General features: G+C 45.3%; 1 protein-coding gene across 1 annotated transcript in view; it reads right to left on the reverse strand.

Annotated features, from left to right (window-relative positions):
* Positions 1-19,590, reverse strand: part of ATP6V0A1 (ATPase, H+ transporting, lysosomal V0 subunit a1) — a 50,994-nt gene that overhangs the window by 7,284 nt on the left and 24,120 nt on the right. The window contains exons 10-19 of the mRNA XM_010843102.1: positions 19,239-19,451; positions 16,838-16,988; positions 15,824-15,963; positions 14,849-15,006; positions 14,306-14,396; positions 11,801-11,919; positions 10,784-11,000; positions 10,309-10,416; positions 5,610-5,717; positions 219-386 (exon numbers count right to left, since the gene is read on the reverse strand). Of these exons, the coding sequence (XP_010841404.1) occupies positions 219-386; positions 5,610-5,717; positions 10,309-10,416; positions 10,784-11,000; positions 11,801-11,919; positions 14,306-14,396; positions 14,849-15,006; positions 15,824-15,963; positions 16,838-16,988; positions 19,239-19,451 (1,473 nt within the window). The remainder of the gene's footprint in view (positions 1-218; positions 387-5,609; positions 5,718-10,308; positions 10,417-10,783; positions 11,001-11,800; positions 11,920-14,305; positions 14,397-14,848; positions 15,007-15,823; positions 15,964-16,837; positions 16,989-19,238; positions 19,452-19,590) is intronic.

The raw sequence follows: 19,590 nt of genomic DNA on the forward strand, positions 1-19,590 counted from the left end.
GGTTCAGTCGGGCTGGGGGTGCTGCAGGCCATGCACCTCGCTCTCCATCTCCCCACTGCAGTATGCCCTGCCCCGTGGCTTCCTGCGACCTCAACAGCTACCCTGGCAAAAGCGTGGATCCTCCCAGCGGGATGTCACTCTCCTGGGATTCGGGAGTCCATAATTCCAGAGCCCTAAGGTAATGTCCACTCTCTTTAAGCCCCCAGTGGAGGGAGTGCCCAAGCAAGAGGGACAGACATGGCTTCTGACCCGAGATTAATACACTCACGTGCATGAGCGAGGCTGAGGGCCCAGAGCCGCAGGTAGGAGGCGGTGTTGGAGATGCAGCCCAGGCAGTACTCGATGGTGTGGATGGCCTGGTGCACCATGGTGTCCCCAAAATCAAACTGTCAGGGGAGGAAACCAGACAGCAGAAATGAGGCGGGGAGGGGAGCGTGCAGGGGTCTGAGTGCTGGCATGAATGGCTACCTGGGCTCAGAGCCCCTGGTGCTGAATTCCTGGTGGGGACACTTCGGTGGGGCCACCCCCGGAAATCCTGCCTGGCTGGGCCCCCAGCTCGGCCCCCCCGCCCCTCAAAATACTACACTGTAATGAACTACATCTTAATGGGACTCTTCTTAACACATATGCTTCTTCTCCCCACTAGGCTGTCAGCTCCGGAGTGGGGTGCACATTGGGGTAAGAGCTGTCTGGCAGCTCTGTTCCGGCTTGACTTCCACCTCGTGGAGCCTGAGGGCAGAGCACCCTGCTCTCAAAGAGCCAGGAGGGCAGGAAGGGCTCTTCCCTGGGATGCGCATCAGGTGACAGGCCACCAGGCTGCAAACTGCCTGGAGGAGACTAAACCTCCGCAGCCCCTTCTTATCTTCCCAACATGTGGGCAGCAGGGTCACTCCCTTCTACTTTAGAGACTTCTGAAAAGATCACACAGGGACATTTTGGCAAAGTTTTACAAATTCCTACTCGGGCAGGTGATGAAGGTTATCTTTTAGGTCTGTTTTCCTCACGCTCCCTTTCTTCCGGTTTTCCTTTCAACGTCACAGATCATTTCCAGCATAAGGAGGAGGGGCTGTGGGGAGCTTCCTGTTAGGCCTGCTCAGGGTCCAGCCCTAGGTGTGCTTCTGGGCCTCATTCTCCCAGGTGGCGCCACAGCCACTGAAGGCCAGGAGGCAGGCAGCCCCTCCTGACAGGGCCCAGAGCGGACCCAGTAAGCAGAGGGCCGCTGCCCAAATCGGCTTTCCAAGCCTGCCTTGCCTGCAGGTCAGAGTCCGTTTTTCACCAGTTTCTTTCCAGATTCACATGACTTGACCCCCAAAAGATACCAGAAAGAACTACCTTGAGAAACATCATGAGGGCAGAAGAGGGCTGGGCTGGCTGGTGAAGCGCTAACAGCCAAGGCCTCACGAGCATGGCCAGTGGCGAGGGGGGCCAGGTCCAACACACTATCTCTGGCAATCGCCTCATTTTCCCTCACCCTTATCTATACCAAGAGTATTTCTGGGCTTTTCTTCTGAAATAGGCTCTTGCAAAGTCTTCTAGTTACCCTGAAAACTAGGGTAACCATAGTTACTCCAATCCTGACAATGTTGTTAAGAGCTTTTTGCCACCACTGCTGGCTGTCACCCCACAGTCCACGCTCCAGGGGAGGACAGGGTCCCCATCTCCATGGAGCGCAAGGCTTTACTAAGAGCTCCGTGAAAACAGTGACTGTGGGCGCCCTTAGAGAGATGGAAGAGGAAGCTTTCCTCCAGGCGTTACCCTTGCTTTCTCTCTTTCATTCCCAACTTCCTACTCTGTAACCGTGGGCAAGTTTTCACACCTGTATACTGGGGGGTGGGGTGCGGAAGAGAGTAAGTGGGCTGAGAATTAAGTAAGAAACCAGCCAAGCAGTTGGGAGTCTGTCACTGCCCCATGTGAGTCAGCTACAACCGACTGGGAGCCACCACAGACGCCCTAATCCTCTACCCGCCTCCTGGCCGCCCCACCATGCCTGTTCCTCATGCTGCACCCTCTTAGCTCCACATAGCTCCCAGGCTTGCTCCCCTTAGCTCCCAGGCACAAGGTCTAACAGACATCCTGTGACTGAGCCTCTGCAGCATCTGCCACCATTGCCTTGCGCTCCTCCTCTCCGTGACACACTCACTTCCTCTTGGTTTTTCTCTCCTGTAGCACTGCCACTCAGGCCTTCAGTGGCCACCCCGGGAGGAGCTCCCAATGGGCACCTCTACTTCCATGTTGCGGGTTTCCAACCAGCAGTCCACATCTCCTCCTGCCACACCACAGGTGCTTCAAACTCCACACCACCCAAAGTGAACTCACTGACTGCTCTTCTCTGACCCTCCAGACCTACTTCTGCTCCTCATCCCGTGTCTAACTGGGGTCATAACTAGCGCCCCAGGCACCGGAACCTGGAAGTCGAGCCTGACTTCTCACTCACTCCCACTGCCTGCATTCACGAAGGCCCGAGGACTGCGGCTTTTCCGTCCCCCATCTCTTATTGCTCCCTTCCTTCCCAACTCCCACTGCCAATGCCTGACCTCCCTCCAGACCTCCCTGGTCTTTCCTGACCCCTCTCAGGCTGTGCCCCCCCACACACAATACACCCTCTCCCCTTCTCCCCTAGGGTATTCAGCAATGGTACACACTGGGTTACTTGCAGCTTCACCGCCCCTGACGCTCCTTCTTGCCTAATACTCTACTATGGCTGCTGTCTGCCACCTCTAGTCTGACTTCTCACCAGTCCCTCAACTCCTGACTGCGCTCCAGCAAGCTGAAAACTTGTTTATCCCCAAAATGTGTCTTTATGGTAACTACATACTATGGGTCTGCGTTCCCTCTGGCCCTCCCTCCACACAGGACTCTGGCTGGACCAGGCCAACCTCAGCAATAATGCCCTTGGGGAACCCTTTCTAGGGGTCCTCTTCCCCACCCCCCCAGAGTTCTGTCAGGTGCCCTCTTCCTGTGCTCCCACAGCACCCTGGGCACACCTTGATCACAGCATCTGTCACCCAGACTGTCTCCTCAATTAGTCTCGGAGTTCCTTGAAGGCAAGGACTTGGTTTTTTTTCTTCTCTCAGTTCCTGCAGTGCTAAACAGAGTGCTTGGCACATGGAGGGTGACTGAACGAATGGGTTGGATGAATGTTATCTGGTGAGGTGACACAGTAGGGAGAGGTTCCACTGACCCTTGCTGAATGGTCACAGCCTTCAAAGATTTCCCAGACAACTGAGGGGCCGGGCTCTGGTTTGCAGCTGGACAGAGCGCCCCCAGAGAGAGGGTCTGCTGCCTCTACCTGTGATGTATTTAGATATCTGAGACAGTTATCTGAATGTCCTCACCACTTATGATGCTATGGGAAACAATCTCTGAGGGAGTTGGGGGTGGGGCCAGAGACTGGGAAGGCTGAATTCCAGTCCATCTTGTTTGCATGTCCACTCCCCTGGGACAGGGCCACATATAAGAACTGAGCTGGAGGCACTGGTGCTGGAGACAGCCTTACTGGGAGAGGGCTGGGCTCCTCACTGACACGGACGCACTCCCACCTGGCCTTTCCAGGCGGCTCAGCCTGCGGCCATGCACAGAGAAGTGGTCTGCTCAGCCTGCGGCCATGCACAGAGAAGTGGTCTGCTCAGCCTGCGGCCATGCACAGAGGAGTGGTCTGGAGGAACAGAAGCTCCCAGATACCAGCCAAGGAACCTCTCCAGCCTTCAGGAAGACCGAGCACTGTCTGCTTTCACATAGAATAGCAAAGCCTTTCCCATTCCCATCCCACTGCCCACTTAGCACCAGTAAAGCCAGAAAAGGGACAGGGTCACAGGTCTGGGTATTTCAGAGAGAAATTTGGGGAGAAGATGCAAACAGTGCAGCAATGCCTATTAAAAACCCAATTCAAAATGTGTATACTGCTAAGCGAATCAGGGCCGAGCTAGAAGGCCTTCTAGTCTGGCTGTGGCCTGAACATTTAGCCAACTTTCTACTCTGTTACTCTCTATGTGTGGCTGGGATAATATGAACTCCTTGCATGCAGATGGACTGTTTTTTTCTGGGATGCATCCTAGAGGCAAAGCCCCCTTTTGAAAGCTGTCTGTCTTCTAACTGGGTCACATGGAGGTAAAGGTGACCCCCAGCAAAGGTCCAGCATTCTCACTCCAAGCATCATCAAGCCGATGAGGGCAGCAGGAAGAGGTGGGCGGCATCTCAGGGAGGAAGGGTGAGCTTTCCCATAAGCACTCAGAGGAGCAAGGAGGAAATGGTTACCCCCAGGGCAGAGCGACCATCATAGCATCACAGAGAGGAAGGCAGAGGCCAACAGGGTTTAACTCCCAAGGGGAGTCACTTCAAGAATGCCAGTGCAGACATTACTTGCAGCTCCTTGTAAAGCCATTCTCAAGGCATTAGATCAGCAAAGTCAATGAAACAGAGACAGAGGTGACTGACATGAGATGCAGTTAATGGAGATGAGCTTTTTTAGAACACAGATTCACAGACTGGTTAGAGATGGCCAGTGAGATGCAGGGTACACGGGTGTCACGTGGGGCCCCAGGATGCGGCAGGGACAGCAGAGTGATGACAAGGATGGGAAGAGAAGCCCCAGATAAACATGAAGCCAAAGCCAGCTGGTTTCTTACCACTTCATCCTCGGTAGGCTTGAAAACACAAATTTACACTTAGTGGGAAGCCACACCACACACAAGGTCACAAGTCATAAGCACCAGGCTACTCATTGCTGCTTGGTGGGGGTGGGGGACCACGAATGTTAAATGTTCTAACATATTAGAGACAGGCCTCCTCAGCACAAATGGAAAGCAAGATCAGCAGTGCTTGGAGTGCTGGTACTTATTTTGAAAAGGCATCCCAAGCCTTGCCATTTCTATTTAAAAAAAGTCATACACATGGTAGACGCGGTCAGTCATACTGCACAGTTCAGTCCCCTGGGTCTCCAACTCCTATTCTTTATGCTTTAAGAAGAATATAGTGGATAGATGAGATTCAAAGTTCAGCTCAGAGGCTTTGTCGTACAAACGGTCAGGCAAGGAGACTGATTTAAAAAAAAACTGAGCTTGGAGGTGGTGGTTTAAGGAAAAGTCTAGCATGTTCAGACTTCACCCTCCCTTTAAAAAGTAGGCAAGTAACCCCTTTAAAAGGCTCACGGAACATGTCTGCCATAAGAGCACATTAGTTGAACAGGACTTCAAAAACCCACTGATTGAGGTTCACACGGGAACCAGTCTGAGAAAGGGCAAGGGACGAAGGGGCCACCAAAATTGGCCGGGTTTCTGCTGTCAGAGCTGGGGCACTGGGGCTGGCTCTGCCTCAGTCTGAGCAGAGTGGTCAGTGACTGATTCACGCACAGGGTTACTGCAGGCATTGCAGAACTCAAGAAGCCGGACAACAGAACAAAATTACTACGGGCTCAGCAGGCAACACATGGAGTTTAGAGCAGGGGCCACTGGAAAAAAGCTGAGGGGCCCTAAGAGATTCAGAAGGCAGGCAGATGCTCAGTATTAGTATTTTCATCTTTCAAGGAGCAGACAGGAGTGAGGCCACTTGGGAACACAAGACTAGGGCTGACCCGAGATGGGAGGAGAGGAAGCCCACACCACTGATCTTACCTCCTCTGCGTCCTCTGAATGGGTGGAGAGCTGGTCATGCTGAATAATCTCAGCATCCTCCTCTGTCGGTCCGTTGCCCACCCTGATCCCACCAAAGTTGAGAGTTCCCTACACAGATGAACAGAAAGAGTAGAATTTGCCTGGGCTTTAATGTGACATTCTGTGATGTGGGGAAGGGTGATGGTTAGTACATACAAACCTCAGAAAAGCATATATTCTAACAACAAAAACAAAACCCACTGATGGAACAGCTAAGTAAAATCAAGCCACTGTTCCCACCCCAACCACCTCTGCCCAGGCCCAGCCTGAACTACATGTACCACCTCAGTCTGATCAGAGGCAACAAGCAGTTTCTGCAGCACCAAGAGACATCAACCTCGCCTCAGCCAATGCCAACTGAGAATCCTGCTTGCATGAAAAGCTTAGTAGGAACAGACTCTCCTAACAAGCGTGGCTCTATCTGTAAAGGCTTCAGTGACCTAACTTTTTCTGGAACTAAAGATTACACTTTCTAAGAGGGAGGGGAGTCAGATGACAGTGATTGCAACCTGGTCGGCTAAGATTTCAACAGGAGCCAGACAGTTTCAGCAACTTCTCCCCCAAATGTACTGGGTCCTTGCCCAGGAACAAAGGACTTTCTAGGTCACACAGAACAGGGAAAAAAGGCTTAATGTACATTAGCTTGCAGCTAGAGAATACTGAGTTAGGCTCCTGTCCTTCAGGGGAGGACTCCGAGTGCTAACACAACTTTTTCACAGGCATGTGGGCAGATGCTGACTAGGTGCCTGTTGCCTCTCACTCCACAGGCGTGTTGAGCAGGGTCCCCAGGACCAGAATTTCTAAGTCAGCCTGATCTGGAAAAGTTTGGGTTTATTGAGGCAAGGGGATTCTTTGGGTACAAAAACCAGGCAGAACTGGGGTTAAGTGTGGCAGATACCAATTAGTGCTAACCTGCCACTAGAGTGAAAAGGAACCAAGGAAAGCGCTCTGAGACCTATGTCGCGTGGCTGCCACCCAGGAAGCCAAACAAGGCAAGAGTTCAAAGACTGCTCTCCTGGAAAATGGCCTCCAAGCAGCACGAGCAACAATACGCAAGTGGTTTGGGACAGCCACCCCAAGGTCCCCACTCGTTGTTTCACCTCTGGTGTGCATCTCTGACCACAGCATACGACCACCGACCCTCCAGGTTTGGGCAGATTCTCTCTTTTCTTCTAGTAATGGTTCTCATGTGCTCGTCAGAGAACCGGTTGAATCAGAATCACCTTGAAAGCTGCATTTCATTAAATAGACAGTCTCGAATATCACCTCTAGAAACGGTAAATTTCATAGGTCTAGGGTGGGGCCTAGAAAATCTGTATCTTAAAAAATATTTCCCCAAGGACAAACTGTATGATCGTTTTGATTGTCTACCAAAATTGAAAAAGCGTGTCCCCCAAAATGCATGCACCCTTTAAGACAGTAAGCCCACTGCTAGGAACATCTATACCTGTGAAGTTTTATCAGGATACAAGGACAAGGATGTTGTATTATTTGGAACAGCAAAGAATTGGGAACAACCACCAGAGCCATCTATAAGAGGATGGTTACATAATTTTAGCACATCCGACAGTCCTGCGGACTGCTGGGCAACTCTAAGGGTACTGTGATGAAACAGTAAGTCAAGGGGCAGAAAAGCGCTACAATTTAAAACCCAACTGCTAATGTGTTTTAAATATATATACCCGTACATACGTATATACGTATTTCTATCAATAGATGACAGATACATGCTGATATTGGTAGAAAAAAATTGAAAGGCAAAATTCCCCACTTGCTAACAATAGCCTGGAGGAGGAGGTGGGGGAAGCTTCACTGTCAGTACTGTGTGCAGCCCTAACCAAGTGCACCTATTGCTTTGCTTTTAGTTTTTCGTGTCAGGAGGGGGTGACACATAATGCCACGAGGAGTCATGGCATTATGGGCAATCTCTATGTCTTCCTCCCCTTCTCTAACACCTAAGAAACAAGTTCAAAGTTCACCAGGTGATTCTGATGTGTAGTCAGATCTGGGAACTGCCCCAGGCACCTCCAGGTTGTGTAACTATTACACCTGATGACCCCCGAGAGGCGGACTGAACATGTAACACAAGTGTACACTCTGCAGCACCTTCTGCACCACACTGGTGACAGGACAGGACTCCTGCGTATCCTTGGGTGGGTCTTTGGGTGCCTGGGTTGAGGAAGCAGGCTTTAGGGCCTAAAGCATAAAGTCGTTTCTGAAGTTTTCCCCAACCAGCAGATGAAGTGAGGGGGCAGCCAGGTTAAACCTCCCAGCCAGACAGAATAGGTGTCCCTTCGGAACAGAGGAAGTGTGAGTTACAGGAAGGGAGCTGAGACACACACATCAGCAGAAAGAAGAAAAGAAAAAATTAAAACTATGACACACTGCTTACAGACAACCAAGAGGACAGGGGACGGAACAAAACCAGATCTGTGTTCATATCCTCAGCTCTTAGGGTCAAGAATCTAGGGCCTCATAATGGAATGATCATTCTGATGCATTCAGGCTGCTCTCCAGAAATAGATGTTTGGCTAAAGAACCAGTGGGCTAAGGAGTCCCTCCGAATGAGCAGGTTTCCTGACCGGAGACTTTTAACTTGGACAGTATCACAGAAGAGGATGCTAGATTTAAAAGCATCAAGACTGATGCAGCAGAAGCACACTTTAAACTAAGACTAGAAGAAAGAAGAGCACATGGGAAGAATGTCAATACATGGACAGTATGTGCTTTAGGGTATTTTTCCCCCTCTCATAAAAGAGAATAAGTCCCCATTTGAAAACAATTTTAAGCAGCCACATTTAAATATCTTCTGATTCAAGATATCAGCCTTTTTAGACTAGTTCTAGAAGAATAATTAGTTTTTGGAGTTAAAGGATCAGGAACACCTAATGAAGTAAATGGTCACCATCTAAATATTTCATTTATTTAAAAGAGTATGATGCCACTAGAATACAATAGAAATGAAGAACCGCTACTGGTGAGATTTCAAAAATACTACAGATTCATTATTACCTAGAATAGATTGGGCTAATTTGGTATTAGTACATTATAAGATTTTGGTTAAGAGATGTTTTAAGGACAAATAATGAAATGCTTAAGGTTCAAAGGCTGTCACTGAATCATGAGCTAGCACTGGAAGAAGGAAAGACTGAAACAGAAGATGACTTTGTTATTACACCAAGTGGAAAGTACACGAGACACATGGCAGGGATGAGGTCTCAATGAACAACTGAGGATGTGAGGGCTTCTGAGTCTCTCACAGAAAAGGAGACACGTACAAGTCTCCACTGGAAAGAGAGTAAGTCACAGCTAACGTGGACCAAATGTCCAAGCATCACTTTGATGCAGATCTTGAAAGTGGAGGGAAATCAATTCAAGAATCACAGGGATGTTCTCACTCCATGATGAAAAAAATCATCCAACACAGGGTCACAAAATGCACACATGACAATGGATGAGTCCAAGAGCTGCCCTCTTGGATTAAGATGATGGGCTTGGAGAGGGTATGACAAACGCCCTGCGTTCACAGACATGACTGTACTTATACACTGAATGGAAACTTAGTGGACCAATGGTAAAGATGACACTACAGGCTATTCCTAAGAGGTGGAGGTTTTTTCTGTCATCGTCTCAGTAACAAGGACAAAATTCCCAAGAGCACACATGGCCCATGCTCTCAACACACTTAGAAAGAATTCTGCTGCACTGTTTGCCACCTCTTTAAACAACATGTGATGGTTTGTTGGTTTTAATTCACTCACTGTTGCAGCCGCTGCTGCCTCTAGTCCCTGTTGGCTCGGGGTTGGGCTGACTGGGGCCTCCACAGGTTGCCCTTCCTGATAGTGAATGGGAGAAAAGAGGAAGGGAGAAGGAAACAAGAGAGGGAGGGAGTGAAAGGGCAGACGAATGGAGGGCACATGGAAGGATGGAGATGGTCAGAAAAGGGAGAAGGACGGTCTGGTAACTCAGCTGCTCTCCAACAGGAGTAACAATCTAACAGCCATATGAGAGTCATGCAATACGATCTTTTAGGCTTTACCAGGCAATGTAATAAGTAAGCATTACTACAGTGCCAGAAACGGGTATTTGGCAACTTAAGCGTGTGCGTGTGTGTGTGTGTGTAATTCAGATGCACGCAAACATAAAGTAAGCACAAGTACGTATGCTGCTTTTTTAAAAAGAGAAAACGTCAACGTGCTTTAAACCAAACCTTTCCCTACACCAGATGTTTTGGCTGGTGAAAGTATCACGGTCTCATTTTAAAAGAAAATGTCTTGGTGTCAGCCCTGTGGTTGCCCAGGCAAACCACATGAGTGGGTTCGCCGTCCGCAGCTCCGGCAGCCTTGCTTCAGCTATTGCTGCAGTGAGACGGGCCCAGACCTGGACTGTGCTGAGCACAGCATGAGCAAAGCCCCATCAGGAAAGGTGAAAACTATGACTTGTTCTTGCCACCTGGACTACTCAAAGCTGAGCATCTGGCTGTCTGAACAGCAATTACATGTTTGTTCTTTTCTTTTCAGCAGGTCCAGGGCTCATGCTGGGATACAACACAAGTGCATTTTAAGAGAATACCGGTTATGCACAACTCATTACATCCAATGAGGAATCGCATTGATTAAAAAAAAAATCTGGTAACTTTCAGCAACAGAAATATACCCACCAAATGCTTCCTCCTCAAATACTGACGGCGAAGGACCAGTGGTTTAAACAGTAGCATCCAAGGGACACACAGCAGTGCAACCACTACCAGGAAACACTGAATTCCTTTCTGCAAAGTAAGGAGGAAAATGCACACTGTATTAGTCAAACGTGAAGTTTCCAACTCTAGCAGAGATTTTCCCTAAAATAGTTCTTTCTTACTGATCTAAGAATAAAAAACATAATCCAGTTTCTCAAAATAACTAGATGTTGCAGCAAAGCCCAGGTTTGTCCCATAGGATGGGAGTTATAAATTCCACTCTGCCTGGATACAGAAAATTACAGTTGACTCTCCCAAAGAATAAGACTGGGTTGAATTTAGATCTGAATGCGTGGACTGAAAAGGAGTTTTAAAGGCTTCTTTCAGGTCACAGAAACATCTGGCTTCCTGACCTAGGACAACAACCTGAGAAAAGTCCACCTCTCGATTGACGCACCTGTCCAGAATACAGCATTGAATTACCAGAGTCCCCGTAGGAAAAGAGGAACATATTTATGAAATGGATCAGAAGGCTTGGTGCTTTCTCCGATGTCTTAGCATTATAGGCCGTCCACTTGTAAAAAATAAGGATAACCAAGTAACCAAACAAAGAGGTCATGAAGATTATTTCTGGAATAAATCCAAAGTAGATATTCAGGGGCTTCTTGAAGTAGCTAAAAATTAAGACAGAAAAAAATGTTAACAGTGAACAGACCGAGGATCACCTCATACCAAGTGGACTGCTCTCCCTAGACTTTCTACCTAACTTTCCATCAATTCTGTGTTTAAGAATTGAACACTTTAAGAAGTGACAGCCAGAAGCACTAGAGGCAATAGAGACAGGCAGGATTAACGACTACTTTCAAACTTTTGAACCTTGAACAGTTCTAATACCATCCCCGTCAATCCCTCGTGAGAAAGAGAAGGGAAAATCAAGTACCTTCTGAGACTACAATTCACAAGTTTATGTGAGTTACACATCATGGGAAAAAACATAACTTCCATTTTGATGAAAATTACACAAGGTGGTGTTTTTTTTTTAACAAAGATCTTGAGAACGATTGTATGTTGTCTGCTCAGTGGCTCAGTCATGTCCGACTTTTTACAGCCACATGGACTGTAGCCTGCCAGGCTCCTCTGCCCATAGGATTTTCCAGGCAAGAATACTGGAGTGGGGTGCCATTTAATACTTTAGAGGATCTTCCCGACCCAAGGATCAAGCCTATGTCTCTAGTATCTTCTGCACTGGCAGGCAGATTCTTTACCACTAGCGCCACCTGGCAAACTCATACATTGTTAAGGGACTGATATTAATAAGCAAGCTTCATTTGAAGAAGTTAAGATTTTTTTTAAAGGCACTTCAATAGAGAACAGTGCTCTGAGTTATTATTTCCTCCTAAAGGTGTTATGACTTCTTCAGGCAAAAGCACTGTCTGAACTGTGTGAATTCTTAGGACAAAACAGAGCAACTCACGTGTGGTTGAAAAGGCTCAGGCTGACTCCAAACAACATGTGGATGATACCAAGGATAACAGACATCTTCATCTTAAAGGAGTTGAGGAAGGTCAGTTTATTGGTAGCAATGTTCCAAATCTATCGCATCCCAAGAAGACAGAAGGCATTACAAACAGTTCTCAAATGGAAAAATATTTACCTACTGTTGAAAAAGTTTTTTTTTTAATTGTGGAAATTCTAAACATACATACAAGCAGGGAGAATAACATAACAAACTCCTATGTACCTATGGCCTAGCTGCAATGATTAATTATTGACTTCTCATCAATCTTGCTTCATCATTACCTCACCTATGCCCCACCTCCATATTATTTTGAAGCAAAATCCAGATATCATATCCTTTTACCTGTACATATTATATTTCAGCGTGGATCTCTAAAAGGTAAGAGCTCATTTTTAAAACATGACCACAAAGGACTTCTCTGGTGGTCCAGTGGCTAAGACTCTGTGCTCCCAAGGCAGGAGGCCTGGGTTCAACCCCTGGTCAGGGAACTAGATCCTGCCTCCTGCAACTAAAGATCCTGCATGCCACAACTAAAGAACCTGCTTGCTGCAACAAAGACTCAAGACCCCACATGCTGCAGCTAAGACCTGGTGCAAAAAAAAAAAATCACCACAGTACTGTCATAACACCCCAAAGCATTAACAATGATTTCTTTAATACCATGGAATCATTAATATTCAGATTTCCCTGATTGCATCCATATTTTTAAAAATAATTCATTTATTCAAAGTACAGTCCAATAAGTCACTGTATCACGTGACTGCTGATAGGGTTTTTAAGTCTCTATAGCTTCTCCCTGGAGCTCTCCTTTTTTATTCATTACAAAATATTTGTTGAAGAAATTGGGGACATTTATCTTCTAGATGCTGGCTGAAACCCAGTGGTGCTGTCCTTCCATTATTTTTAAATATTAATTGCCTTCAGCTTTGTCGTGTAAGGCCTGGACGCCTGTAAAATCTTCCTGACAGTTCTGTCTCCACTTTGCCCATCAGAGTGTGTTTCCTAAGTAATGACTCTGAGGCAGCCATGTCCCTAGGCCAAAACCTCCAAGAATCCCCGTCACCTCTGAGACCAAAAGCAAACTCTGTAACCTGTTAGGCCAGATCTTCCACCATCTAGCCCAGCATCTTTTTTTCTGAACTAGCCTCTTCATGAAGAGTTCATCCTCAGTGACCTCTAACCTGAAAACTTCTGGCTGGTTCTCTCTGCAGCCCCAATCTGGCCTGAGCTTTTGCAACTCCAACTGCCTGATGGACGTTTATACCCAGGTGACCCACAGGCACTTTAAACTCAGTACCTACCCTGTAAGCATCAAATGTCTGCAACAACAACAATAACAACAAAACCTCTGTAACTACAGAACATTACAGAAATGTGAGATAGTATTATTATTAGATTCCAAGCTGTTTGAGGGTAGGAGCTATGTCTTAGAATGATGTATTTCACTAGCAGCTGCTACACTTATAGACAATAGGGATTCAGTAAACATCTGTTAAATGCACATATGAAATGTTATGAAATATCTCCAAGTATCAGTTTCCTTATCTGTATGGCACAGACAGCAGTCTCTACCTGATAGAATTGTTTGGGGATAAATAAGATATGCTGAGGGTTCAGTATAGTACCTGGTCCATAGTAAGCATTTCAGTAACATCAGCTTCTATAAAAATTAAAATAATTAACTTTTTATCTCCCTACCTCTATGCTTTTGCACATACTTCTCTTCATCTATAACAATCTGCAATATTTTTCAAAGGCCAGATTAATTCCTTTATTTTTTTAATAAGAAACCTCAATCTTTCTGGCAATGATCTGCTTTTCCTCTGGAATTCTGTAATCCTTACAATCTAATGCTTAAATTCCTCCCTACCTCCTCTGTTTAAGCACATAACACAAAAGATTTGATCCCACTTTACTTGCTTACACATTTGAAAAAAAAAAAAATTCTGGGACAAGTTTTATAAGAATGCTAATCTAAAATCCATAGAAAAGAGCTATTTTTGCTTTACTAAAACATCTGCTAAAAATAAAAATGAAACTAAGTCAAACAGAAATAAACTGGGAAGGAGTCTTGAAAAATCAATCTTCCCAGAGTCAGTATTATTAGCCATCTCTAAAGTAAGTCATGCAGGAAAAATAACATGGCTCCCCAAGGCATCTGGGTCTCTTGAGGCTTTAAAGTACTCTGGACAGATACACTGAGGTTTTCTAAAAATATGTAACCTAAAACTCCAAAAAAACTATTTATCTTCATTTTCATTCTTTCACTTCTGGGTTTCATTTAAAAATTTTGGTGTTAGAGATTTCTCTGGCAGTGCAGTGGTTAAGACTCTGCACTTCCAATGCAGGGGGTGCAGGTACAATCCCTTTTTGGGGAACCAAAATTCCAAAAGCCATGTGGCATGGCCAATTAAAAAAAAACAACTTCATGTCAGACATATAGAAAAGAAGTGCTCTTACTGGATCGATGCCAAAAGGATATGGTCCACCAAAAACTCCAGTGACGGCTGGGTTCAGCTGGAGGACAGGGTTCCCCCGAAGTGTCTCTTCCCTACCATGTTAGGAGAAAACCAGCATTTATTTTTTTATCAAGAGAGGGAATCACTGTGATCCAGAAACTGATCCCCAGAGAAATTACTATAAGCTACCTTGTCTTTTCAGTAACAGAGGAGGGATTAGTATTAGAGAGTGAGAAGGGATCATAGATAACAAAGAGAAAGATTAAACATACATACAAGACCAGGTAGGGAAATCGGGAGACCTGCTTTTAACTTACAAAAAGAATCAATGTGCCTAAATTACAGTTTCAGTTCCTTGATACTACTGAACAAATCACAAAGCATTTCCCAGGCTAGAGCATAGATAAGAGGAGACACTACATTCTTTTGGAACAGAAACAGTGTCAAACACTTCCTAAAGAAGTGCTGGTTTACCACTTATCTGGAAATCCAGAGCTGGACGTGAAAGGAATAAGCTTTGACTTTCAGCTTCTTGGCAACTTACGTCCAGTTGTATATATCGAACATCGGCCGTACGCTCCAGGATGACCCAAAGATATTAAGAGACTTGGAAAAGCAGTCGTTATAGATGAGGCCAGTGTAGATGGAGAACACGCCCATCAACAGAATGATGTACCTGCCGCTGAATATAGTGCTGAACATCTGGGAGCCAGAAGAAAGAGGCCAATGAAACATAATCCCTGCAGCTCAAGTTGTGACAGTGTCATTCAGAATATACTAGCCCCTTCCTCTCTCGCCACGTTTACCCCATTCTGGGTCAGAGAGCTTGAAGTAAAGACCAAAATACAAACACTAACAAGAAATGTACTTTCACAGCATGTGGCCTCTTTAGTGTTATAATGAACATAGCTCCTCTATTCTCTAAATAGTCTCTAAAATTTCTCTATGGGTCAAAGACTTCCAGATTATAATTTTCATAATGGTGCTTGAGAAATTATAAAGTTTCAGACTAACGCAGATGTAACCTAGACATTAGTTCATTCTTGAATTAGCTAGTGTTAACTGTGTGGTTACCAGTGGGGCGAGCCAAGGGGAGAGGGTCAGATAGGGGTAAGTGACTCAAGAGGTACAAACCACTGTGCATAAAATAAATAAGCTATAAGGATATATTGTACAGCACACAGAATATAGCCAACATTTTATAATAATTTTAAGTGGAGTGTAATCTATAAAATTTTGCAATCACTATGCTGTACGCCTGAAACTAATGTAATATTATAAATCAATAATACCTCAACAAATAAGTAAAAAGAAAATGTATTTCCATCAATCATGGAGAAAAGACTGAATTATCCTTCTGTATGTACAAAATTTTTATAAACCTGTTGCCCTATGGAGAGACAAAAACAGTATGCAGCCAAAGATTACAGGAAAAAAAATATTAGAAATATGTCAAGAAAATAGTACTACTATCTTATGTTTCTGAGTTTCTAGCAAAAACAAACAGACAAAACATCACCTCATTCTCATTCTTCTGGGATAGGATCCGGCTCTCTCTTAACACCATCCATACAGCAAAAAGAGTCATCAAAATGCCATGGCCAAGGTCACCAAACATCACAGCAAACAGGAAAGGGAAAGTGATGATGGTGTATGGAGCTATAAAGAGACCAAACAGAGAAAAAGACAAATTCCAGAAAACCGCAGCTCCTAACACATCACATCCCTCTCCATAATCTAAGATCAGTATAAAAGGGACTCATTCCCAAGCTGCTGGTCAGAGGGATTCCCAGGAAATAATGTCCACAGCAGGATCTGCACAGACTCACAAAGCTACCACCAGCATTTTCAACAAAGAATCACACAGGAAATGAAGGTTTTGTCTCTAGCCTTGGCACCAGGGGGGTTTGTCTCTTGATTCCTTTTCTTTCACTCCTGGGATGCTGCTCCTGGGACAGGCCAACTTTCCTCCCCTGTGCACTGCAACAAGCTGAATAAAGCCACCAGGTTAAGTGGGAGAACGTTCAGAACCTGGAGCAGATCAGGTCCTGCAGAAGACTCCCACTGAACATGAATTACCTGACTCTTGATTTAATCACTAACTCTCTGAACAGAGGAGAAATCTGCCTTGTGCTTAAAATGGTCAACAACTGCTATATTTTCTCTATCTAACCTGGAACCAGGAAGCTATTCTAAAATGTCAATGACCTTGGGAAAACTTTTTACTTAAAGCAGTTCCAGCAAATGGCATGTGAGTGAAAGCCAGGTGCTATACAGCCGTGAGGACAGAGAAACCCAATCTATGGAGCTCATGCCTATAAAATTCCTATAAAATTGCCTGCTAAAGGAGTTCCACCTGGCAATAAACCTCACTCCTTACATCCAGATAGGCACCTCTTCATGGGAATTCTACAAGAGGTGAGGCCTGGACAGCATTTTCAGTCTTGAGCCAATTGCTCAATTGCATTCAAAGTGAAGCATTAAAAGAAATAACAAAAAAATCTCCAGAGGGAAAAGATTCAAGCTTTTTTACCTGGATTTATCTCTCGGTAAGTTCCAATTCCATAAGCATCCACTATGTTCTGAAAGCCATACGTGAACTTGTTGGTCTTGTTATAGGTGGGGGGAGTCTGGTTTGTCTGCATCCTGTTCAGAATGGAGGGCACGGTGGAACCACTGTGCTCCTGGGAAACATCAAGCACAGATCAGAATCAGGTCACCCTTCTGATTACAGTGGTGGATTCACAGGCATATATTTGTCAAAACTCACTGAATAGTACACATAAAATATGTGTGTTTCCTTTCAGGTAAATTATATCTCAATCTTTCCAGTCTTTGAGGACACTAGAACTAGCTATAAAATTTATGATGATATGTGTAAACGAAGTCTTGGGAAGAATATCCTTATCATGAAACAAAAAAATTAAGTCTAAAATGTATAGACAAAAAAAACGTGGTACTTTCTTCCCTGAAGATATCCTTGTCTACAAGTGTCATTGTTCTCTCCTGCTTTTATGAAGAAAGCAAAGTTATTTTCTGACTTTTCCCTCTTCACCACCTCCTCTTAATTCTCTAATAATCCTTGGAGTCTAGCAGACCACGCCTGGTCAAAGTGGTGGCTCATCACCAGATCCAAAGATCTTTTCTCTTACATGCAAGCCCCCGACACTGGAGAGCTTCCTCTTCTGTTTCCCAGCCATGCCTTTCCTGTCTCTCTGCTGGTTCCTCCTCCTCTGCCTGTAACATTGCAGGCCCCCGAGGTTCTATTATTAACTCCTTATTTTCTCTCTTGGAGGTCTCATTCCCTGCCAATCTCATGTATCCTATTTCTTTCATTTTGCCTTTTTTTTTTTTGAGTAAAGCAGGCTTTTACTGTTCACAAGGTTATTTGTGAGGTGCAAAAATCTTCCCATGCATTCTCCCATTCAATCTGGGCTGCCACAGCAAGACAGACAGAAAGCTTGAGGACATATTTTTCTTGCATCTGTATGTAGTGGAAACCTTAGCAGAGAGTAACTACTCCAGGCCTGTCCAATAGAGGCATTTTCCCCTTTTGAGAACTATCTCATCGTCTGTTTTACATTTCCACATGGATTTCTGTCCAACCCCTCAATGTGACTGAAACTGAACTTTCTTCAATCAGTAAGTTTCTCTTACTGAATCTCAACTTCCATTAATGGAACTATTATTCTACCAGTCACCCAGCTTTGATACCTCAGAAACATTTTAATTTTTTCGCCTTGTATTTCTCCTGTACATTGCTAAATACTAGGTCTATCAATGGATACTTCCTTCAGAATGTCTCACAAATTCATCATTATTTGCTCTTCCCATTGCCAGGTCTTACTGCCAGGTCATTATCACTTACTACTGTTTACAATTACCTAACTGTCCTCCCACTTGTAGGCTCTTTCAGCTCCCCAATCCAACCCCCATGCTATCAGTGGATTCCTCTTTTATTTAATTGATTGATACTGATTGATTGATTGATTGACTGAGTCATGCAGCATGCAGGACATGAGATCTTAGCTCCCCGACCAGGGATTCAACCTGTACCCCCTGCAGTGGAAGCGTGGAATCTTAACCACTGAACCGTCAGGAAAGTCCCTGGATTATTCTTTTAAAACTGTTGTGATCATCATGCCTTTCACTGCTAAATAACTCCCAGTGTCTCTCTACTCCCTCCAGGATAAAATTTAAACTCACTACTCTGGTATTAATGACCCTTCATAATCAGGTTCCTGGCTCCCTGATTCAGGTTTACCTCCTGCTCTTTCAGCTTGCCCGCTACAATTCCTGTTCTGGCCCAACCATGTGTGGTCATACTGTACTTGCCTTTGGCCAGACTGTTTACTTCTTGTTATTGCCAAAAGACATCTTATCCAGTCTTCAAAGCACTGAGTAAATGCCACCTTCTTGAAGCTTCTTCTGATCATCCTTGCTGGACAAGCTAGCACCTGCCTTCCCTCCACATACATAAACTGCTCTTGGCACAGACTGTCTTGTATGTTTGCACATCAGCCTCTTCAAGTCAGAAGATACTTGAGGGCCTACTTTTTATATCTCTGTACCTCCTGACCCCTAGATCAGAGGCTTGGACAGGGCAGTAGCTGTAACTACTACTAAAGGGTTATACTATGTACCTAGACTAATGGACAGAGAGAATGGACCAGGAAACTGATGTTCTGGGTGTGAGTAACCCTGAAGGATCACAGGGATATGATCAAATCATTTAATCTTTTCTGAATTACAATTGCTACATTTGAAAATAAGGATACATGAGATGTTCTGTCAGGATACAAGGTGAGTACAAGGTGGGTAAACTGAAGAATTCTGAGACAAAAATGCCACGAGAATGTGATTGATTCCTGTTACCACTGATGGAAACCTTTCTTCCTGGCTGGAGGCTGCACTGCCAGCTGTGGGGGACTCACCGTGCCCCTTCTGAGCGCAAACTGGATGGAGTCAAGGTCAGTGACAGGGCACCAGACCTCCGCAATTAGGCACTTCTGGGTCACATCTATGTTGCACAGGTTCAAAGTATGGTAGATGGCCTTCATCTTCCGCACCTTGATGAACCAGACACGGATGTTCTTGGCAGCAGCCTGAAGAACCCTCTGGCGGTGATCCTCTGTTTGGTTCAGAACCTTTGGGGAGAGAAAGGAGCAGGAGAGCGATTCTTCTAACGCCCTTCTTCCATTTCAGGACATGAGGGCAAGGAGGCACAGCTTTCTGAGAAGGGATGCGGGGGATCTGTTTTTTCTCTTCCTCTGGCTAGAAGGGTCT

Source organism: Bison bison, unplaced genomic scaffold (genome assembly GCF_000754665.1).
Source record: "Bison bison bison isolate TAMUID 2011002044 unplaced genomic scaffold, Bison_UMD1.0 scf7180017864180, whole genome shotgun sequence".
Lineage (NCBI taxonomy): Eukaryota > Metazoa > Chordata > Mammalia > Artiodactyla > Bovidae > Bison > Bison bison.